This window comes from Bombyx mori, chromosome 18 (assembly GCF_030269925.1).
Source record: "Bombyx mori chromosome 18, ASM3026992v2".
Taxonomy (NCBI): domain Eukaryota; kingdom Metazoa; phylum Arthropoda; class Insecta; order Lepidoptera; family Bombycidae; genus Bombyx; species Bombyx mori.
In genome coordinates, this window is record NC_085124.1 from 10,538,850 (window position 1) to 10,559,641 (window position 20,792).

At 34.9% G+C, this 20,792-nt stretch overlaps 2 protein-coding genes across 3 annotated transcripts in view; both read right to left on the reverse strand.

Annotated features, from left to right (window-relative positions):
• Positions 1–5,819: 5,819 nt before the first annotated feature.
• LOC101737358 (G-protein coupled receptor moody) lies at positions 5,820–15,345 on the reverse strand. Of its 2 annotated transcripts, none has more exons than XM_004928376.5 (3): positions 13,968–15,345; positions 10,370–10,608; positions 5,820–9,985 (listed from the first exon to the last, which is right to left on the reverse strand). In XM_004928376.5, the coding sequence occupies exons 1-3, from the start codon at positions 14,187–14,189 to the stop codon at positions 9,172–9,174; spliced, it is 1,275 nt and encodes a 424-aa protein (XP_004928433.2). In that variant the 5' UTR covers positions 14,190–15,345; the 3' UTR covers positions 5,820–9,171. The 2 variants fall into 2 exon arrangements, with proteins under 2 accessions (XP_004928433.2, XP_021204986.2); XM_021349311.3 differs by having other exon boundaries at positions 10,406–10,608; positions 13,968–14,479.
• LOC101737500 (G-protein coupled receptor moody) overlaps positions 14,396–20,792 on the reverse strand; it is a 129,836-nt gene continuing 123,439 nt past the window's right edge. Inside the window, exons 3-5 of the mRNA XM_004928377.5 lie at positions 18,223–18,731; positions 16,246–16,484; positions 14,396–15,678 (exon numbers count right to left, since the gene is read on the reverse strand). Of these exons, the coding sequence (XP_004928434.1) occupies positions 14,829–15,678; positions 16,246–16,484; positions 18,223–18,471 (1,338 nt within the window). The 5' untranslated portion in view covers positions 18,472–18,731 and the 3' untranslated portion in view covers positions 14,396–14,828. The remainder of the gene's footprint in view (positions 15,679–16,245; positions 16,485–18,222; positions 18,732–20,792) is intronic.

Here is a 20,792-nt window from a genome sequence, read left to right on the forward strand (position 1 = left end):
ATATAATAGTAGCATTGGATTCATGAACGATCTTCTAGACGATTATATGTCTACACGTATATTTTATCAATTTCATGCGTCTGTACGCTTGCTTTATGAGTGTTGTAACAAAAAGAAAATCATTTCAGTAACACAGCTAAGAGTTAATAACGAGAGCAATAGAATAAGTAGAAGTTTTCTTGTTTCTGATGTTGTCTATTGAAAACGCTGCTCAAATGATGGAACTTGGTTTTCAGCGCCCATGGACATCGACTATGGTAGGCTCAGAACCCAATTTCGTTTTTCAAAGTTGAGACCACATGCGACCCAGAACCTCACACTTTTTTAATTTATTGTTTTTAATTAATCATCTTTCAATACAATTGTCATAAAAAACGACTACTTACTGACAATAAAAGTTGGTAGTTTAAAACATTTATGTTTTAACCAAGTTAATAGTTCACCTTTTGGTGTGGGTTATTATTGAAATGATAAATATTGTTATTATTTAATGCTAAGATCTGTCTTGTTGATATTAACGTTTTCAGATTGTATCGTCATCCCGTTAATTTCTATCGCGAAACAGTAATGCTTTCCGGTTTGAAGGATGGGGCAGCTGTATTAACATACAATTAAGTATAAAATATATTGTTACAAGTACATTGTAGGTATATGTGTACATACATTTAATATGAATGTTTTTTTTTATTATTCAGTCTATTTTGATAGATATCTCTGAAAATGAATAATAATACAATAATAGTACAGTGCAATATAATATGTGCCGTAACTTTTTATAATTTACCTAGATGACAACGATCGTCTGGAAGAGATCTCCTCCTAGAGATAGAGTTAGATAGAGAGATAGACTCCTATCAGTTGACTTATTATAATGAAGCTTCAATTGCATTGATCCATTATCTGGCCCTCAAAACTGCACCACATGACTGCTTCGCTGCTGATCTGAGTAGGTCTGAGATACCTAAATTCGAATCTTGCACCTAATAATTAAGCTAGAATTTCCGGAGCTGGGAATGAAGGAGTCAGGAAGTTTCAAGAAGTTTTTGGAAAATAGTTGAGGATAATACCCCGGAGGCTGGCGTCAAGTAACTAGTGATAGTAACTAAAGACAGTAACTAGTAGAACCAGTGGTAATAGGGATAAAATATTTTTTGAAGAGCTAGCTAATTGTACTAGGAAAAGACAGGTTATCTAGAGAGCGCTAAACGCTTTCAATTCAAAGCACTTTTTTAAATCGTCTAACCTAACTACCTATTGTAGTTAAAACTATAAAATGTCCGAAAAAAATAGTTTAGTGACAATAAAAAACGCGAGACTTAACCGTAAAAGTGGTTTTCATTGCGGCTACGACTCGTAAAAATCAAAGAAAATACTATATCTGCCTATTGTTAGTATGTGTTAGTATATTTTAAAACAAAATTATATTACTTTGTGTTTTGTTTTTGCGTCGTGCGTGAATATTGCGTCGGGGTTACTCGGCGTGTCACCTGAGAGGTCGCCCACTAGTTGGTAATTGACTAAAGAAGTAGTTTTATTACGTCATCGCCTCGAGTCGATCGACTATTAGGCTAACATCGCTTTTTTTATAATCATTTTATATCTGGAATCGAGTAGATTGGGGTCTATGTGAGGTATTGGATGTTTACCGGAGCCTATAAACACCGTAACAATTATACTGCTGCTCTCGTTGAGACATGAAGTGAAAGTTTAAATTTAGTGATCTTTTAAAAAGTCTTTGACTATATACATAACACGTTGAACGTATGAAAAATCGAGTATTTTCATTCAGGTCACGGTCCTCACCGGTGAGCTTTATGTTACTCAACCGTTCGGGGCATGAGGCTCATCCGTGAGGTGCGTGAGGGTTCCAATGTAAGCGTTTCCTCCAAACCACAGATTGCTGCTATCAAACAAAAATGCGTATGAAAGTGAACCGCGTGGCCCTTTAGCCAAACCGAACCTTATGGCTTTCAAATCCACTAGAAGCTTGAAGTTTTTATCAAGGTTATAGCATTATATAATTAATATATAGCACTTTAAAATATTTTAAAAACTAGATGGTAAAAGCTTATTTTCCGTGAAAATTATCGGATTTTTAAATGAAAATCTCAATTTGATAAAAATTACTTATTCCCTGATTTTGGCTTGGCCCGAGTGATATATATAGTATTCTAGACCCACCGGTGGGTCACAAAGCGTTTCTACGTATTAATTTATATCTGTCACAAGTAAGCCCGTTCAGGTTTTGTTGTAACTATTCGCGCGTCATCATTCCCACATTGGAAGAATCCTTCCTTAAAGCACCAATCACAATAAAATTTAATCACAATTAAACCAACGACTCATAAACGCATAGTGGACGAACATCTTCATTTAAATATATTTACAAACTAGCGACCCGCCCTCGCTTCGCTTCGGAAACATTAAATTTTATTATTGATGGCTGAGTCCCGCGATGTTACCTGCGGTTATTGTCGTACCGCGGGTGACGCCGCGGGGCGAAGCTAGTCTTAAAAAAGTAGCCTAAGTTATTCCTTATATCATCACCTACCTATCAGTGAGTCTCGTCAAAATCGATCCAGCCGTTCCAGAGATTAGCCGGAACAAATAGACAGAAAAAAATTGTAAACAATGTTATTTTGGTGTATGTAACGTGTATATATTCATATGCATGTAGTAAAAAGCGGTTATTTTAATATTACAAACAGACACTCCAATTTTATTTACATGTATAGATTATAGTATTTATTTCGAGGCAGACGTGACAGATTTTGCGCTACACAAGTCCAACGCGTGTAATATGCGGCACTGTTACGTGATACACAACATGCTCCCGGACAATATCGGGCATTGTTTGGCTCGTTTCGGTTTTTATCCGACTTATATAATTCTATTTGAGTGTACTAAGCCCGGAGAACGTGCTGAATAAAACATTGCGAACGTTTCGGGCGGTCCATTAGTGATGAAATTTAGTTCCCCGACGGCTACACACACTTGAAGATGGGTTTATTTTTGTGGGAATTTATTAATAAGATCAAGATATGATGTACATATTTAAAAAATATATCACGCGATTCATATTTGGTTTATGTAAAAAATTATGCCATGTGATTGCCAATTTAGTTTCGCCGCAATACTCATATTCTTTCGTTATTTTATAGGATCCTATTTTATCTCCCACCGCCCCTACCTCAAAAAAACGTTGAATGCCTTTGTGATACGCATAATTTTTTGAAAAAAAAAAAAAAGGAACCGTATTTTATTTTACCTTTGCCTAACTTCACGTCGAATCAGAGTTTGCCAGTGTAAAAAAAAATGTTGTCTCTTAAAAATATAAATAAAAATAGTAGATTTACTGACGAAAATCATTGTATATTATGGTATAAAAAACTTTCCTGGTTTTGTGTCTATTCACCCCGTAATTTCTATTGACCCCGTTTTACGGAATATCTGACAATGTATTCATTGTTCATTCATTCAACGGCCGTCTGGTGTAGTGGTAAGTGACATGGTCACTGCATAAGGGGGTCGCGGGTTCGAATCCCGCCAAGGGAAGATATTTGTATGATAAATATAAATGTCTTTTCCAGGGTTATGGATGTATATTAAATATATGTATGTGTATAATAAAAATCTTACATTTATTTCCGTTATCTGGTACCTGTAACACAAGTTCTTTACGAACTTATCACGGGACCAGTTAACGTGGCGTGATCGTTAATAAATATTTATTTATTTATTATTTATTATTATTCATTGATACATTCATTGATTATCATGCATTCATTGATCATTTGTTACCCGTCCAGGCAATTCGATTGTAAAATGCATCACCAGCTTCAGTAAGAAAGTTTTAAACTGCTTTTAAAGAATAATGAGGGAACATTACTTACATATCTGTTTAGTACTGTTTCTTCGTACATTATTCATTTTTTGCAAACTGTTGATTTATTTCCTATATTACCTTTATGGTATATTGTTATGCATTTATTATTATTATGTTATTTAAGATTATCATCTAAGGTATACTACAGTACTTATTTTTCTTCATTCTTTAAGAATATAACGTCGGTTGCCTGGAAGATATCTTTTTTAGCCATAAGAACGACGATTGTATAAATTTGATCTATCTCTGGACTTCTGTTCAATGTTAATTATGTTTTGATGTGCAATAAAGAAAAAAACTATCTATATCTCTCTCTCTTTCTAAAATTGTAATTGGAAACGAAATTCAAGGTGTTTCTCATGACTAAGCGCGAGTAAACTAATACTCTAACATAATATTATAGCAGTAATTCTGTATTGAATAAATTATAAATAATTTTCATTTTGATATTTTCGAATTTGATGCTGTAGTGTAACGCAAAATAACTGGTAACAACCGTTTTCTCGAAACATTGGATTCTACGTGTCTGTTGATTTTCTATTAAGATATATTACGCGCAAAAATAAATATTAAAAAAAACATATAGGACTGCCACTACCAGTCCGCATTACGATTCGAAGCATCTTGTATAAAATATATTCTTCCCTGTTTCTGTCCAAACATGACATCAGCTTACTAGTATATAGTAATTTTCGTGACAACAGATATTCACCAAAAACGTTAGCTTGTTTAATTTTTGACGTGAAAACGTCTTATAATTCGATGGAGCCGGCTGCACGCACGAAAAAACATGACTCATTGAAGCGTTCCATTTAAGGATTGAAGTGCAAGCGAGAGCGCGCAACGAGCGATAAAGAGGCACAATCGGCCTCCGCGTTCGGCTGCGTTTGACATCTGTCTCTCTCTTACTTGAGTGAGCGATGCATCCGCGTGGACAGCTGCTATACAATAATACATTTACATGTTTTCGTCAAATATGAAGTTCAGTGAAAAGTGAATGTGGTGTCAATTGTTTATAGCAACGATAATTGCGATAATTGAAAAATGAAACCATTCCATCAGTATTTTCTTATGAAGTTGTCACGTTCAACTATCGTCAGTAAACCGACTTTACAGACAACCGATTTTTTTTATGCTCCGTATCACATGAGTTGGGGCCCAATCCGGTATTGGTTTGATACCACGTCGTAGTCTTATTAGTGCAAAAATAGCAGGGACACGAAACTTGGCGGTCTCAACCAGAGCTGGGTTGTTGCATGATACTTAACACTATTTGCCAAATTACGTAACCACTTATCTAATTTTTCTTTGGATAAAACTAATTTTATTTATCCAAAACCTTCAAAACAGGTAATTAGAAAACTTGGTCTCAGAAATTATATGCGGACACTGTTACAGTCAGCCACGCACTGAACAAGTGATACGATTATTTCAATTAGTAACTTCAGTGGAAATTGTTTTTGATTAAATATTATTCATTTAATTGCGTGCGTTCACTGAGCTCACGTGCGCCACTTGGTGTTAGTGACTATCGAAACTTGTAGACATGGCAAATTGGACAATTGTCTTGCGACACAACTGAATTCTGAAATCTCATTTCTATTGTATCTAATACGTAATAGGGTTGTCCCGACACTCGCGCCAGAATTCATGATTACTTCACAGCAGAGATAGGCAGGTTGGTGGTACCCATTTGTATGGTCACGCAGTACTCCACAGCGTGCAGACTTACACGACGCTTATCCAGCTTTTAAGACCAATAATACCTAGCTTTTAAAATTATTGTCTTTATAACAAAACACTCATTTTCCATTTTGGGATAAATTTTTTATTAATATTCATTTAAACAGACGCTCGAGATAATTAATTAGAAGTGCAAAGAGGCGATTCCATTAAATAAATTGTTTTAGAAATTAAAATACAAAAGACAGGGTTGTTTTTTATTATTTTATTTCTTACAGTTACATCTTTGGTAAGTACAATAGTTAATACAAACAGGTTTAGGTTGATCTGTTGATTCATTCTTTGGTACCTACTGCGGTAAAAACAATATAAAAATCCGTATTCACTACTTTTAGAATTACAGCTGTTCTATTTACATACATAAAAAAATGCATTTCGAAATTCTGTTACATTTACACAAGCTTGCATTTGACAAATATCCGAGGATAAAACAAAGTTTTTACAGTTTTCAAGTTACAGATAATTAAAAATCTTAAAACTTGGTCCAAATTTAGTAAATTTCAATTTAGTTCCTTCGTTTATTATAACATCTATTGAGTAGTTTTTCACGGTTTTCACAGTCTTGAACGTTATTAAAATTGATTTTACGGTTTAATTTCGCCTTTACATTATCTGTATATGCATATATTTAAATGTATATATGTATTATGTATATGTCCGTATTGTAAGTCTCCGGTATCATAACACAAGGAATCCTAAACTGGGGCCTGATGATCATGTTAATTATTATCATTACAAATCATTACCAATTTTCCAAATAAAGTATTTAACGCGTGATTAAACCGTAAAACTATGTAGTTTCAATTATATTCACTGAGTATTTTGAGTTTGGATACGATAATATTAAATGAAGCTATTGGTGTTATATTAGATATTGTGTGTCTCACCTTTTTTTTTTTTTTTTTATTGCCCTTGTAGGCAGACGAGCATACGGCCCACCTGATGGTGAGTGGTTACCGTCGCCCATGGACTTCAGCAATGCCAGGGGCAGAGCCAAGCCGCTGCCTACCGAATGTTGTCACCTAATGTTGCTTTGGTAGTGCAAGAGTTATTCGATAATTTTGGAATGAATTTTCAAGTCTAATTCATAGGTGTCATGAAAATCTACATTAGTTTTGGTGTTTTTGGACCCAACAATCAAACAAACTTATACGCAACAAATAAACAAAAATATAAGAATTTGAATTACTTAGTGTTTACGCACTCCGGTTATAATTTAATAACAGTATAATATCTTAACGTTGCTGACGTCCATGAGCCACGGTAACCACTCATCATCAGTTGAGCCGTATGCTCGTCTGTTTACACAGACAAAAAAATAAAATAATAATCATGAAAATGAAGTCTCTGAAATTTTAAGTATTGGAAACATAGAGAACTTTAAAATTTCAGACATAAACTCGAAATCACAACGAATAAAATTTTTAGGTCTAATTTTCAATAATTCAACTGCTATTAATACCTGGAGATTGACATTTATAATGAATATTTGGGTTAATAAGAGGGAAACCCGTGTCTCATATTATGATATTACATCAATACATTATACTTTAAAATGAGTATAATAAATATGTTATAAATAAGTTACGATGAAGGATGATACATAATTTGTACAGATATATTTGGAGTCCAAGTTTTGGATCAAATTATTCTAAAATTACAATTTTATGTATCGTTTCATATAATCTTTATTTGGTTTAGTTATTATTACACAGTCCTTTAAAATTTCTTAGACTTAAACTTCTTTGGAAATTATTCTCTTTCACATAAGTATTATTTTATCACGAATAATATCATATAAACCTACATTTTAACCTATGATTAAATGGAAATAGTCGTTTCGTCTAAATTTGTAAAAAATGTATCAATCCTTATTTATTTGATTTACATATTATAAGAGACCATTTAAATAATTGTTATGATTAAATACTTACCTACGTAAATCTTTGGAAATAGATATTTCATTTTTAAATGCTTTTTCTAATACTAGTGAATGTTTTATTAAGTTATTTATGGTTCTACGATAGTATAATGCGGTTGATTTGCATTTCATTTTAACAATTTTCGAGTTCAATTGAGTCGGATTTTAAAGCTATCACTGACTTATATAATCTTAATAAGGAAAAATTATACAATTAATATTTCTATGTTACCAACGTATTTACAATAGTAAATATATTATTTATTACACGTATTAAGGATACACAATAATGAAAAATTTTGGAATGATTTTCATTACAATAGTTATCAATGTTTGTCATTTGAATTTTTTTGCGACATAATTTTTTAATAATTGAAATTAATGGGAAATTGGCATTTACAGTATGTTAGATAATGTACATATATTGAAGTAGTGAAATATGTTGATTATAAAATACTATTTATATGTCAACAAAGAAAAGGATTTTTTTAATGTAAGCCATTTTGGTGACAATCGCTACAGAAAAAAATTGTCTGAACAAATCGCAAATGTTTGAATGCACGTTGTACACTTGCTAACAATAAAGTGATATCCAATTATATTTACTACATACAACTAAGTTATAACAATTACAGGAGTTATTGAAATACTTCTAGTCCTTTCAATCAATTTTCATAGCAGCACCTTTATTTATTTTTTCTGTTTCGTTACTTTTGTTCAATCAAAACTCTGATGTGTTTGACACCACAGAAACAATAATATCACACGTTGATATCGTACATAAACAATGTACAATATTTTAACGACGTCCACTAATACAAGAAAATCTATGCTAATTAAATTTATACTTTAGGTTGGTTTTCATTATTTACATTATGTGAACAATACAATTTAGATTAAGGCTTTAAGTTTTTCATTATTACCAATTCTAAAACATTGATTCCATAATCAATTTAATAATTCAAAATGTCCTTAGAAATATAGAGCACAGAAGCTATTGCATAGCGTTTATTAAAAAATTGCTTAAATTGTTTTTGTCTTCGCTTTATCAGTTAGTTCAAATTAAATCTATAGAGAAAACATTGTGAACCTGTTCCTAGGTTTTTTTATTGAAAACTTTTTCCAATGAACGTTTCAATAAGAAACTAAATCAGCACGTTCATTTCACATAGTGATTTAAACCATTATTTGTAAGTAAATTAATAATTTAACAGCAATTAACGATGCTTGTAAATTTTCCTCATCGTTCGAACCAACTGGTAGTTTGCAACTCACATACTTTTTATCATGCTATACTCTATACTATAATAATAATTAATTTCCATCAGTACTTAGTTGTGTATAAAAAAGCTACGTCATTTATCTTGATAGCATTCTACGACAATGGGTCTATTTGCTTTGACGCATCCCCGTACGTTAAGAAATCATCGGTAGTTTTAATTTCTCCACTATGGATATTCATTAAAAATATTATATTCAAATAATGGGACATCCATATTTTTACAACGCCCAATTCTCAAGAAATCTGTTATCGTTCTGCTCAAGCGAAGTAACGCTTTAGTTGAGCTGGACGAATGCGTAAGTAAAGTTTAGGAATTTTCTACATACTTCTTATAAAGATTCACCTACAATTCAGCAGGTTTCTATACGCCTGTCTATATTCGATGGACATCACTACGTAAATAATAGGGTTGACGCAAGTAGTCATGTAAATCAATACATAACCAACAATGTTAGGTACTGGGTGGGAGGTGAAGTTTTCAAAGATTGTTTTCGTCAACGTTATGGGCAGGTGACATACGAAGAACGACACCATGATGGCTACAATCATAGTGAGAAGTTTCTTGTCCTTTTTTGTGGGCAGGTGGACTTTTGGCGCTGAGCGTCGGAAGGTGCACATGAAACTCTTTCGGAAGTTGCTTATAGACTCAGTACCTAAAGACCGAACCTTAGGTTTTGGAGTGTTCTCCAGTTCTGCTGGCGAAGAATTTTCCATTGATGAGGATAGCTCGCCGCCAGGGTTGAGGAAGCAGTTAAAAGGCAGAAGATTGTTACTTGACGTTATCTGAGTAGACAGACTTCGATTCAGTTTAAGGGTCGACTTAGTGTTTTGATTTGTTTTTATCGTACTGATTTCTACGTCAGAAATTGGCCTCCTATAAATTACATTACGAGATTTGTTGGCAGTTTTCCTTACAATCCACCATATTCTTGCGTAGCACACGATGATTGCTACACTTGGTAGTGCAAATGCGGTCACAAATAGAAACTTTTTCGGTGAATTACAGTTATCATCGAAAACTATTGTGCAGGAGCCTGTGATTTGGTCTAAGCTAAATCTTCCCCAAACTTCAAAGTATGTTGGCATTAGTAATAGTATCGGCAGCAACCAAATGACTATTATTATCAGACAAATGTAAGTCTTCTTGTATAACCTGTTGACAAAGAAAATTTTTAATCAAACATTTAATTTCATTTTAAATAAATCGTTTTTAGATGAAGATTTTGGATATTACAAAAAAGTTTAAAATTTTGATTACATTTTATACAGTTGTGATGTGCACAGAAGTTATTATTAAAATTATATTTCAATTCATTACTATAAGACGAAAAAAAATTAAACATAGGCATGATATTATTGCAGATAAAGATAAAAAAAAAATTGAGATATACAAGATATTATTGCAGATAAGCGAGCAACTTAGGCATAATGTTCTAGCTTCTCGGCTCTAGGTTACTCGGCTGATAAGCGGGAATTATTCTTACTAATATTTTTAGTTATTTAGATCTTTTCGTATTTATTTACAACTATAACTCACTTTGCATAAAGTTTCGGATGTGAAACCAAGATGTACCTATTTATTGTGATAGATAGAACAGTAAACAGGGAAACAGCCACTAGTGTGTATTTCGCCATTGGCACCATCCGACATAGAGTCTTTCCATGGATCCAAGATCTCCACATGAACGTTGACGTAGCTAAGGGCAGGATAAAGCAGCTGAACAATAGGTCCGAGAGTGACAAGTTGATGATGAAAACTGCAGTCGCATTGTGAACCTGAGGAACATAAAGGTATTTTAAAATTAAAGGATTAAAGGATTATAATTGTATCAAAATTTTTTTGATGGTGGAAACATGCTTGGTTATTTATTGCTTTAGCTATTTTGACGTGAAACATCTATAGCCGCACGTAAAACCGATTTCTGGCATGGCGACGCATGCCGTGGCGACGCGTCACCACGCTATGTGATGGTATATATATACAGTATATGCAGTAGTGTGTACGGTGTGGCGACGCGTCGCCATGCGCAATCGACTGTGCGATTCTCTCCCACTCGATCTGGCGTTAAGCCATCTCTCTCGCTACACTGAGTTCGGATACCTATAGTGTATACTCCGTAGTGTATAGTGTTGTTTACTACAGTACACATAATCTGTGTTTTACTTGAAAACAAATTATTTTTTCGTAATATTTTATTTTATCATTATGACATATTCAGTTCCTATAACAATCTGTTCTTTTCTGCATATTACTTTTACAAAATAATGTCGATGTTTCACATCTGCCAGGCGTCCCGTGACGGCTCACTTTTTTTTTTTAAATATTATGTTGGTATTGTACTGTTGGTTTCCCAACAGTTGAATTTGAAGTCGTCGTGGCCTAAAGGATAAGATGTCCGGTGCATTCGTGTTGAGCGATGCATCGGTGTTCGAATCGGAGGTGGGTACCAATTTTTCTAATGAAATACGTACTTAACAAATGTTCACGATTGACTTCCAAGGTGAAGGAATAACATCGTGTAATGAAAATCAAACCCGCAAAGTTATAATTTGCATAATTACTGGTGGTAGGATAAGAGATCCTACCACGTGAGTCCACGCGGGTAGGTACCACACCCCTGCCTATTTCTGCCGTGAAGCAGTAATGCGTTTCGGTTTGAAGGGTGGGGCAGCCGTTGTAACTATACTGAGACCTTAAAACTTATATCTCAAGGTGGGTGGTGCATTTACGTGGTAGATGTCTATGGATTTCAGTAACCACTTAACACCAGGTGGGCTGTGAGCTCGTCCACCCATCTAAGCAATAAAAATAAATAAATAATCTTTATCAAATCGTTTATTGCGTCCTTAACTGAACATGGGTAAAACAGTTACATATTGTGGTAGGATGAGATGATTAGAGCGTGGCTATAAAATTTTCTTTTTTTTTAAAGCCTACAATGTTTATTTTGTGATTAATAACTATGATAATATTCATTATTAAGTTATTAAATTTTGGTAAGGCACTAATTGTAAGTGCAATTACACTATTTGGATGACGAGCAAATATGTATGTTAAGAGATGTTTCAAAATGTGAAAATCATAATTTGGACAGATTTTTTATTTATTTTTTTATTGATTAGATCGGTGGACGAGCTCACAGCCCACCTGGTGTTAAGTGGTTACTGGAGCCCATAGATATCCACAACGTAAATGCGCCACCCACCTTAAGATACAAGTTCTAATTTCCATGGAAATGCTTCTATTATCATTCCTTTTGTATTCTATATGAATAAAAAGAATGAACATAGATAGGTATTTCGTTCAATGCATGAGTAAGCAATACATGTCATTAAATTTGTGAATCATTGGGTTTAAACGCGTAAATTACAAAGTACTGTGTTGACGTCAATGCGTTTGTAATTCCTAAGTAAGGAAGAAATTGGTTGATGCATGGTTTTACTTAAATTTCATGAATCGTAATAAGATTGAATACACCTTGGTATAAGTGAATGAACCGATTGATTGATTGTTCTATGTTAAATTGGGAATACATTACTTTTTTTTTTCTAAAACAAATACGATAAATTACTTTTTTTTTTATTGCTTAGGTGGGTGGACGAGCTCACAGCCCACCTGGTGTTAAGTGGTTACTGGAGCCCATAGACATCCACAACGTAAATGCGCCACCCACCTTGAGATACAAGTTCTAAGGTCTCAAGTATAGTTACAATAAAAAATAAATTATTTTTTGTCTTTGTACTAATGATTATAATATTCGGCTTTGCCGGAATCAATATTCAGCTTTTTTTTTTAATTTTTTTATTGCTCAGATGTGTGGACGAGCTCACGGTCCACCTAGTGTTAAATGGTTACCGGAGCCCATAGACATCTACAGCGTAAATGCCGCCACACACGTTGAGATATGAGTTCTAACGTATTCGTTTGCATGCATCACATTTCATTTATTATCATTCGTTTTATCAGTTTTAAATTAAGGTTTTATTACAGTTTGAGATTTATGTATTCCTTTAGATAATTTCTGTATTGGACAAAATGTTTCAATTTGAATTTATCGTTCGTTGATATGAAATTTAACGACTATGAATCGTTCAATGTCTTTGAGACAGATATTTTATATCATAATTGTTTATACCAATAGAAATAACAGTTGTTTGTCCTATTCCAGTTACTATTTCTGCTTTTCGATGATCCGTTTGCAATAGTAGTATTAGTCTCATTCGGCCGCCTTTCATTTATCAGTTTAAGCCGTCAATGTTGACACAATTAATAGTTCTTTTACGTTTAATCTCGCGTTTTTTACGATCATTACATAATTTCAGAAGTTTAAAATACTTTACGGTTTTTAGATTCACGAACGGTTGAGGCGATTCGCCGTAAAAGCAGTTTATATTATGTCTACAACTACGCAAAAATACGTTTTTTTACTATTTTTTGTTTCACTTGTAGGCAGACGAGCATACGGCCAACCTAATGGTGAGTGGTTGCCGTCGCCCATGGACTTTACCAATGCCAGGGACAGAGCCAGGCCGCTGCCTACCGCTTAATACTCTATAACCCTCTCCACATACTTTGAAATCGAGTGATACTGGGGCTCATTGTGATTCGTTATGTGTTTCTACCACTGTTTTGTTTTAATCTCGGTTGAGCCTTGAATCTTATTTGTAAAGTTGTAAGGGCATTCGGGTTAACATCAATCATACCGTCATAAAAAAACTATGAAGTCCAGCCTTGTTTCAACCATGGTGTAGTATGAATGCTAGTAACCGTTATTACTGCAATGGAGGTGGTGATAGACCTTATGTTTTAAGGTGGGCGGCTGTATTTAGCTTGTAGACTATGAGATATAATCAGAATTTTGATGTCAACGTTGAACACTTATGTTCGGTCTGTAATTGTAGATAAGAGATGATATGAGATGGTATTTGCCCTAGCATTGACCAAGCGCTCTGGAAATTTTACATACGGGCCCGGCACGATTCAAAAGCTTAGCTATTTACGGACAACAACGTATGTACATTATTTGAAACGCCGCATCAATAAATTTCTAGCGTTTTAATAGAATGAAACTTGTAATGCTACGTTAACGATTGAAAATTCTTGTTAGTTGCATATAAAGAAAAATTATTCTTACCTTCTTATACCTCATTAGCGCCACGATGGTTAAAAGGTTTCCAGGGATACCAAGAATCATGAATAGCACGCAGCTGACAAAAGCGAACCACAGTAACGCTTCGGGATAGTTCTTGAACAGTTCCACGTTAGCTAACTCCTCGTCAGACGCATAATCTTCCAACCCCATCACCAGATCACTCAAATTTCCACCATTCGTAACGTTATTGTTTAATAAAACCATTTTTCACGAAATTGCAACACGTCAATCGCACGTCATTAACTCACAAGTATTCTATTACAAATGAATATATGAATCGTCAGGATACTGGATTACTGTTTGTTTTAGTTACGTTTTCCCTGATGATTCAATGCGCCGCCATGGGTACGTACGCTCGAGTTAGATAAATATGAAATGTGCGGTTAAGTTTTGCTTCAAACTTGTTACAATATTTTTTTTTTTACGTCTTATGATTTGTCTTAGATTTCAGTTTGTAATGAATAGTGTTCATTAGTCTATCCCTCATAGATGTTTTATAAAATCAAATGGTCACACAGCCCGAGGATATTATTTGAATTCTCGTGTTTGCTTTCACCCTTTCATTTGCGATAATCACGGACGGTTCACGATTACACATAATAAGTAGCTACGCACAATTCTATTTACACAGAACGTCCCTTATCGATCTATTTCATATATAATAACGAGGTTCGCGCATACACATAATATAAATTACTTTAATATTTAGAAAATAGTTTTTTTTTAATTCAACACACACTTGCGCCGGTAGCGTTCATTGTTCGTGGATGCTGTTCAAGCAGTCCAGTGAGTGAGGACTAGTCACGGCGGACGCTTTTCAGATGCGCCATCGCCGGGTGAGCGTCACGCCCAGCGACGACACATAAGCAGGTTCTTGTACGCCTGACGGTACTCACTGGACATCACTACGTATATTATAGGATTGATGCACGTTGTTAGGTATATTAGGATGTAGCCGGCGATGTTCGCGGCAGGATGCGATGTGAATTCTCGAAATATTTTCGTCAATGTTATTGGTAGGTAGCACACCCAAAACGATAACATAATCGCCATGATCATTTTGAGAAGTTTCCTGTCTTTGGTTGTTAGACGAGGCGGTCGCACTGAGGCTGGCGATTTTTTTAAAGCGGTCGCAGCTTGTTTGAGCCGTTTCGAAGTTTCACTGCCGCTCGGGGTTCGGGGTTTGGCATCGAGGGCGCATTCTTCGTCGTGTCCATCTAGAGTATCTACACCCGAGGAGGAAGACCGTTCTGGTCCTGGTGTTGGAGGATAGTGTAGGGCTGGGGGTGCAAGTAACGCTCGTTTAGGTGCCGAATTATGATTGTGGTGCGTAACTCCATTTTCCGGTCCGGGTGATCGCTCTAAGGCTGTCGATGCCGACCCAACGGCAGAATCTTCTAGAGCAGGTCTGGTCCGACGAACCGGTGCCCGGGACTTTCTCGCTGCGTCGCGTACTATACAAAATATCCTCGCATAGCAAATCACGATTGCTAGACAAGGAAGCATGAAAGCGCCGACAAACAGGAATTCTTTCGGAGATCGATTATTGCGGTCTGGAAGTATAGAGCACGAGCCGATTGAGGGGTCAAGGCCGAAACGTCCCCATTTTTCTAACCACGTCGCTATAAGGGCTCCGAAGGAGAATGCCCAGGTGCTTCCCACCATAATCGCCAAATATTTACGACGGTACAACCTGAGGAAAGAAAAAAAATCGCTAATTTTAATTACGGTGACGTCATGTATAAAGCAGAATGCGGTAGTTGTCTTTTCATAGACAATTTAGAGTTCAATATTCTTATTCAATTATATAAATAGTGACATTTTGGCGCTTAGATCTGTTTAGAATTTAGTTAATAATCTATACTAATATGAGTATATAAATCTACAGTGGTTTTTACGGATGTTCCGTTATAATTACTGAACCATGCGTCCGATTGACTTGAAACTTGGCATCCATGTACAAAATACATGTACTTAATGGATAGGCTAACATTTATATGAGTGTTGGACTCTCTAATAATAATGACAATAAATAATAATGTTAATTTTAAATACCCAGCGAAGTGGGTGAGTACGGCTAGTTCAATTATATAAAGAGTGATATTTTGGCGCTTAGACCTGTTCAGAATTTAGTTAATAATAATTTAATAAAAAGTGAAAATGACATCATTTCCGAAAAATAAAAAACTCTGTATTGATAGTGAATTTATTTACAACTAGGTTGAAAATGTGGATTATTTGATCGAAATAAGATACGTACTTGGGGTATAGCCTTGGATGAGAGATCATTACGTATCTGTTGATAGTGATAGCTAAAACGGTGAAGAGTGATACGGCCACCAGTGCGTATCGCGCCAATGGAAACATTCTGCATAAAGTTTTCCCATGGGCCCACGATCGCCTCCAGAAGGTTGATGCAGCAAGTGGTAGATTGAAGCAGCAAAACAGAAGGTCAGAGCACGATAGATTCATAATAAACACCGCTGTAGCGTTTCGCACCTGTAAATTGAGAAAAACATGTAGAGAGAGAGAGAGAGAGAGAGTATTCTTTATTGTACACTAACAAAGAAATAAACAGTGCGATACATTAAATACAAAAAAAAGTACAATTGGCGGTCTTATCGCTAAGAGCGATCTCTTCCAGACAACCATCAGATGGACAAGAATCATTTGGAAACTAATTACGCGCTGTGTACCAATCCAGTGAAATATGTATATAACTATATATACACACATATAGTGAAATACATATACATATATACACATACATACATATATCCGTAAATATATATAAATTAATATACAATGTAATATAATAATAATAACTAAAAATTAAAAAAAAAAAAAATTTTAGTAGTAGCCATGTTCATGTCTTCAAATGGATATAATGTTTTCCCCAATAGTCATATTTATTCTTTTTCTTCTTCATTTAAAAACTAGAGCGGTATGTTTTTTTAGACGAGTGATTTCAGTTACCTCTGACGTCATCATTCAAAGTAATAATTGACGTTCACTACTAGCTGCGGTTTAAAGTTCAAATTATAATAGCAATTTTAACTTGTGTTAGGACCTCTTGTGAGTCCGCACGGGTAGGTACCATTACCTAGCTTATTTCTGCCGTGAAGCAGTAATGTTTTTCGGCTTGAAGGGTGGGACAGCCGTTATAACTATACTGGGACCTTAGAACTCATTTATCAAGGTGGGTGGCGGCTTTTACGTTGTAGATGTCTATGGGCTCCGGTAACCGCCTCACACCAAGTGGAGCGTGAGGTCGTCCGCCCACATAAACAGTAAAAAAAATATATGTCTATAAAAACAAAAAAAATATAAATATTATTAAAATCAGTTTGAGATTTTGTAACGATGTAATCTTTATTTAAATATTTAAATAGCGCATATTTATCTATGTATGTATCTCTGAAATATTTTCTTATCACATTTATTTACCTGTCCGACAGAATGATGCCCTCGAGATAAAGTCTGCGAAGTTTAATAATATTTGTAAAGGGATTCATATTGGACAACGTTGCTGTTACACTGGTTCATTGTTAACAAGTCATGAGTTCATATTTTGTTCAGTTATGTTTACTTATTAAAATATAAAAAGGAAATGCGAGTAGGCAACCCTGGCCACCATTACGACTAATGTGTAGCAACGGCCGTCTGGTGTAGTGGTAAGTGACATGGTCACTACACAAGGGGGTCGCGGGTTCGAATCCCGCCAAGGGAAGATATTTGTATGATAAATATAAAATGTCTTTTCCAGGGTTATAAATAAATAAATAAATATAAATAAATATATATGTGTATAATAAAAATCTTACATTTATTTCCGTTATCTGGTACCTGTAACACAAGTTCTTTACGAACTTATCACGGGACCAGTTAACGTGGCGTGATTGTTATAAAAAAAAAAGTTTCTCAAATTCAGTAACTTATAGACCCAGGCATACCGTTCCTTTGAAGTCAGTTCATGTTTCTTCTAGTACTGACGGGACAATGCTAAGAATCAGAAACTTCCCTACCCTAGCAAAATTATCACTAATTATCAATTCATTTATAAACTTGATATTTGAATTCATTCATAAATTCATTCGGGAACTCCCCAATCCAAATTTAGGTTGCACTTTAAAAGCGAAAATTCTTTGATGGGTTAGTTCCAAAATTTAATCAAGTATAATTTTGATATCTTATCATTTATAATATTAAACAGTATTTAGTCATAAAGATTAGTCACCTTTTTACATCGTGCGAGCGCGATGATAGTAATCAGGTTTCCAGGAATGCCGACCAGCATAAAAAGTACGCAGCATGCCGAAGCGAATCTCAGCAGAGGCTCCGGGTAATCCTTGAACAGTTCCACGTCAGCCAACTCCGCGTCCGATCTGTACTCGTCCAGTCCCAGAATTCTACCCCCACTATAATTCCCCCCCTCTGTGACACTCGCGAAAGTACTCTTCGGTATACTCGGGAATAGATCGCCCATTGTAACTTGCGACAAACACTCATCATCCCATACAGGAAACTTTTAGTGTATTTTTGACGCTTAGACGATTAGGTGAGGATGCGTGCGGGTTTTGTCCACGACTGATAACTGTCCCAGAGCTGCATCGGTTCGGTCAGTGAGAGACTGGGAATAGTCGAGTGATAAGACATTTTTGATGAGTGAGGTTATCGGGTCACAGCTGCTCAGGAAGTGAGGCCATTATCGGAGCGTCGCCGCGGTCGGTTCCACTGTTCCAGTATCTGTGGAGATAAATTAGAATCGTTATTACGAATGCAAAGTAAATAAATTTATTTGTTTCGTAAATTATATGACTGACGATCGTAATGACTGTTCATTTGTTTAAACAATTAAGATAATTTGTTTTAACGCTTAACTGAATCTTATATAAATATATACATAATCTGATTCTCGGAAACGGCTCTGAAGATTTTCATAAAATTTAGTATACAGGAGATTTCGGGATTTAACTACGATTTATTTTCAGAAAATGCTGTTTTATTTGTGTTTTCAATAATCAACTTAAACATAAACTTATTTGTTTTTATTGAAAGAAAATAACAAATAATATAATATAATATCAATATGTAAATCGTATTTAAATATAATTTCTAAAAAACACAATTTATCTTAATTCCTCTACGAGCAGTAATGTCATCCTCTAGTAATGTATAATAGTTTAAATGCGAAACAACTAAAATTTGCATGGGTTTTAGAGTTGAAGCATTCAAAGTTTGTGAAGATAAATTGAAAATGTTGGTTTACGGATGTAACCGCTATTAGATTGTAATCCAGAATCCCGCACCGTATCCCCGACATTGAGTAATCGATCGGGAACACGGAGGCTGTCTTGTTTCCGACAGTTCCGATCGTGGTAACGGATAATTTTGATTTCTAAGCACAACTTCGGCGTCGGCGGCATCAAGTGATTAATTGAAATTAACTGGTGTGAAATTTATCGGAGTTTAGAATCGATGCCAATTTTGATTTGATTATTATTTCTTATATTATTGAGTCTTTCGTAAACAATAATATTTTTTATTTCAAACCATCGAAATATCTAAGTACAAGTATTTTTTTATATTGAAAAAATAATCTGTTATCCTGTGAATAAGTAGGTACACGTGTTAAGCTAAATAAATAAAAAGCTATAAATCTAATAATAAAATTGTTGTGTGTTTATTTATTTTGCCAAGTTTATTTCGACCTCAAATTACGTTATATACAATTAAATTGTGTTCAGTCGAAATTCTATGCTGCGCGGTAATTGTAATAAATTAGAGAGGCATTCTCGTAAATCTCATCACATGGGATAATTGCTGGAAGATGTGTTACATACGTAATACGGTAAATGAGTTCGCAAATTTGCGTCGAAACTAGTATTATGCCCAAAAAGCAGGGTTAAGGGCCATGTTGACCTGTTATCCAGCCCACGCAGGCTATTCAAATCGTCACCCGCGTCAACCCTGAATTGTGTCAACCCTCGTTCCTGGAAGTCAAAGGAAATGTCCGAGAATTGATCCGAAAAAGCATTCTAAGTGTAAACCTGAACATTGATATCTTTAAAAAAAAATACATGTGTGCAATTCACACGTGGTAGAAGTGAAACCTTCCAAAATTAAAATACAATTATCCTAAACGTCTTAAGTATATGTAAAATTTTGTCATTAGTAAATAATTGTAAGATAGCGCCCTCTGTGAATTGATATTTTAATTTCACGTATAATCCTAATCTCACAGATGGCGCTGTATTAAATAGTATGTATATTTCTGTCTCATTCTTTGCTGGCTTCATCCTACACATTTTTGTATTTGTGTCTCTTACCTGTCGTTTTTTCCGTTGCATCCGGTTTGAAATCACAACGATTCTAAAGAAGTTTTTACTTCAAAAACCGATATTTTATTCTTAAATTTCACGTTCATAGCTATCACATGACAGTAAAAGCCTCTTTAGCACTTGGCGGATATATACAGAGAGAAAAAAAAACATAAGAAAAAATTGTGTCCATACTTCCGATCTTTGTGGCGAAGCTTGGGGGAGGTCTATGTCCAGCAGTGGACGTCTGTGGGCTGATAGAATAGAATAGAAATACTTCAAGTTACTTAGAACAATAATTACAAAAATGACTGACTCTGTAGTGCAGTAGTTTGTAGTTTTTACTGGTGGTAGGTCCTCTTGTGAGTCTGCACGGGTAGATACTACCACCCTGCCTATTTCTGCCGTAAAGCAGTAATGCGTTTCAATTTGAAGGGTGGGCCAGCCATTGTAACTATACTGAGACCTTAGAACTCACATCTCAAGG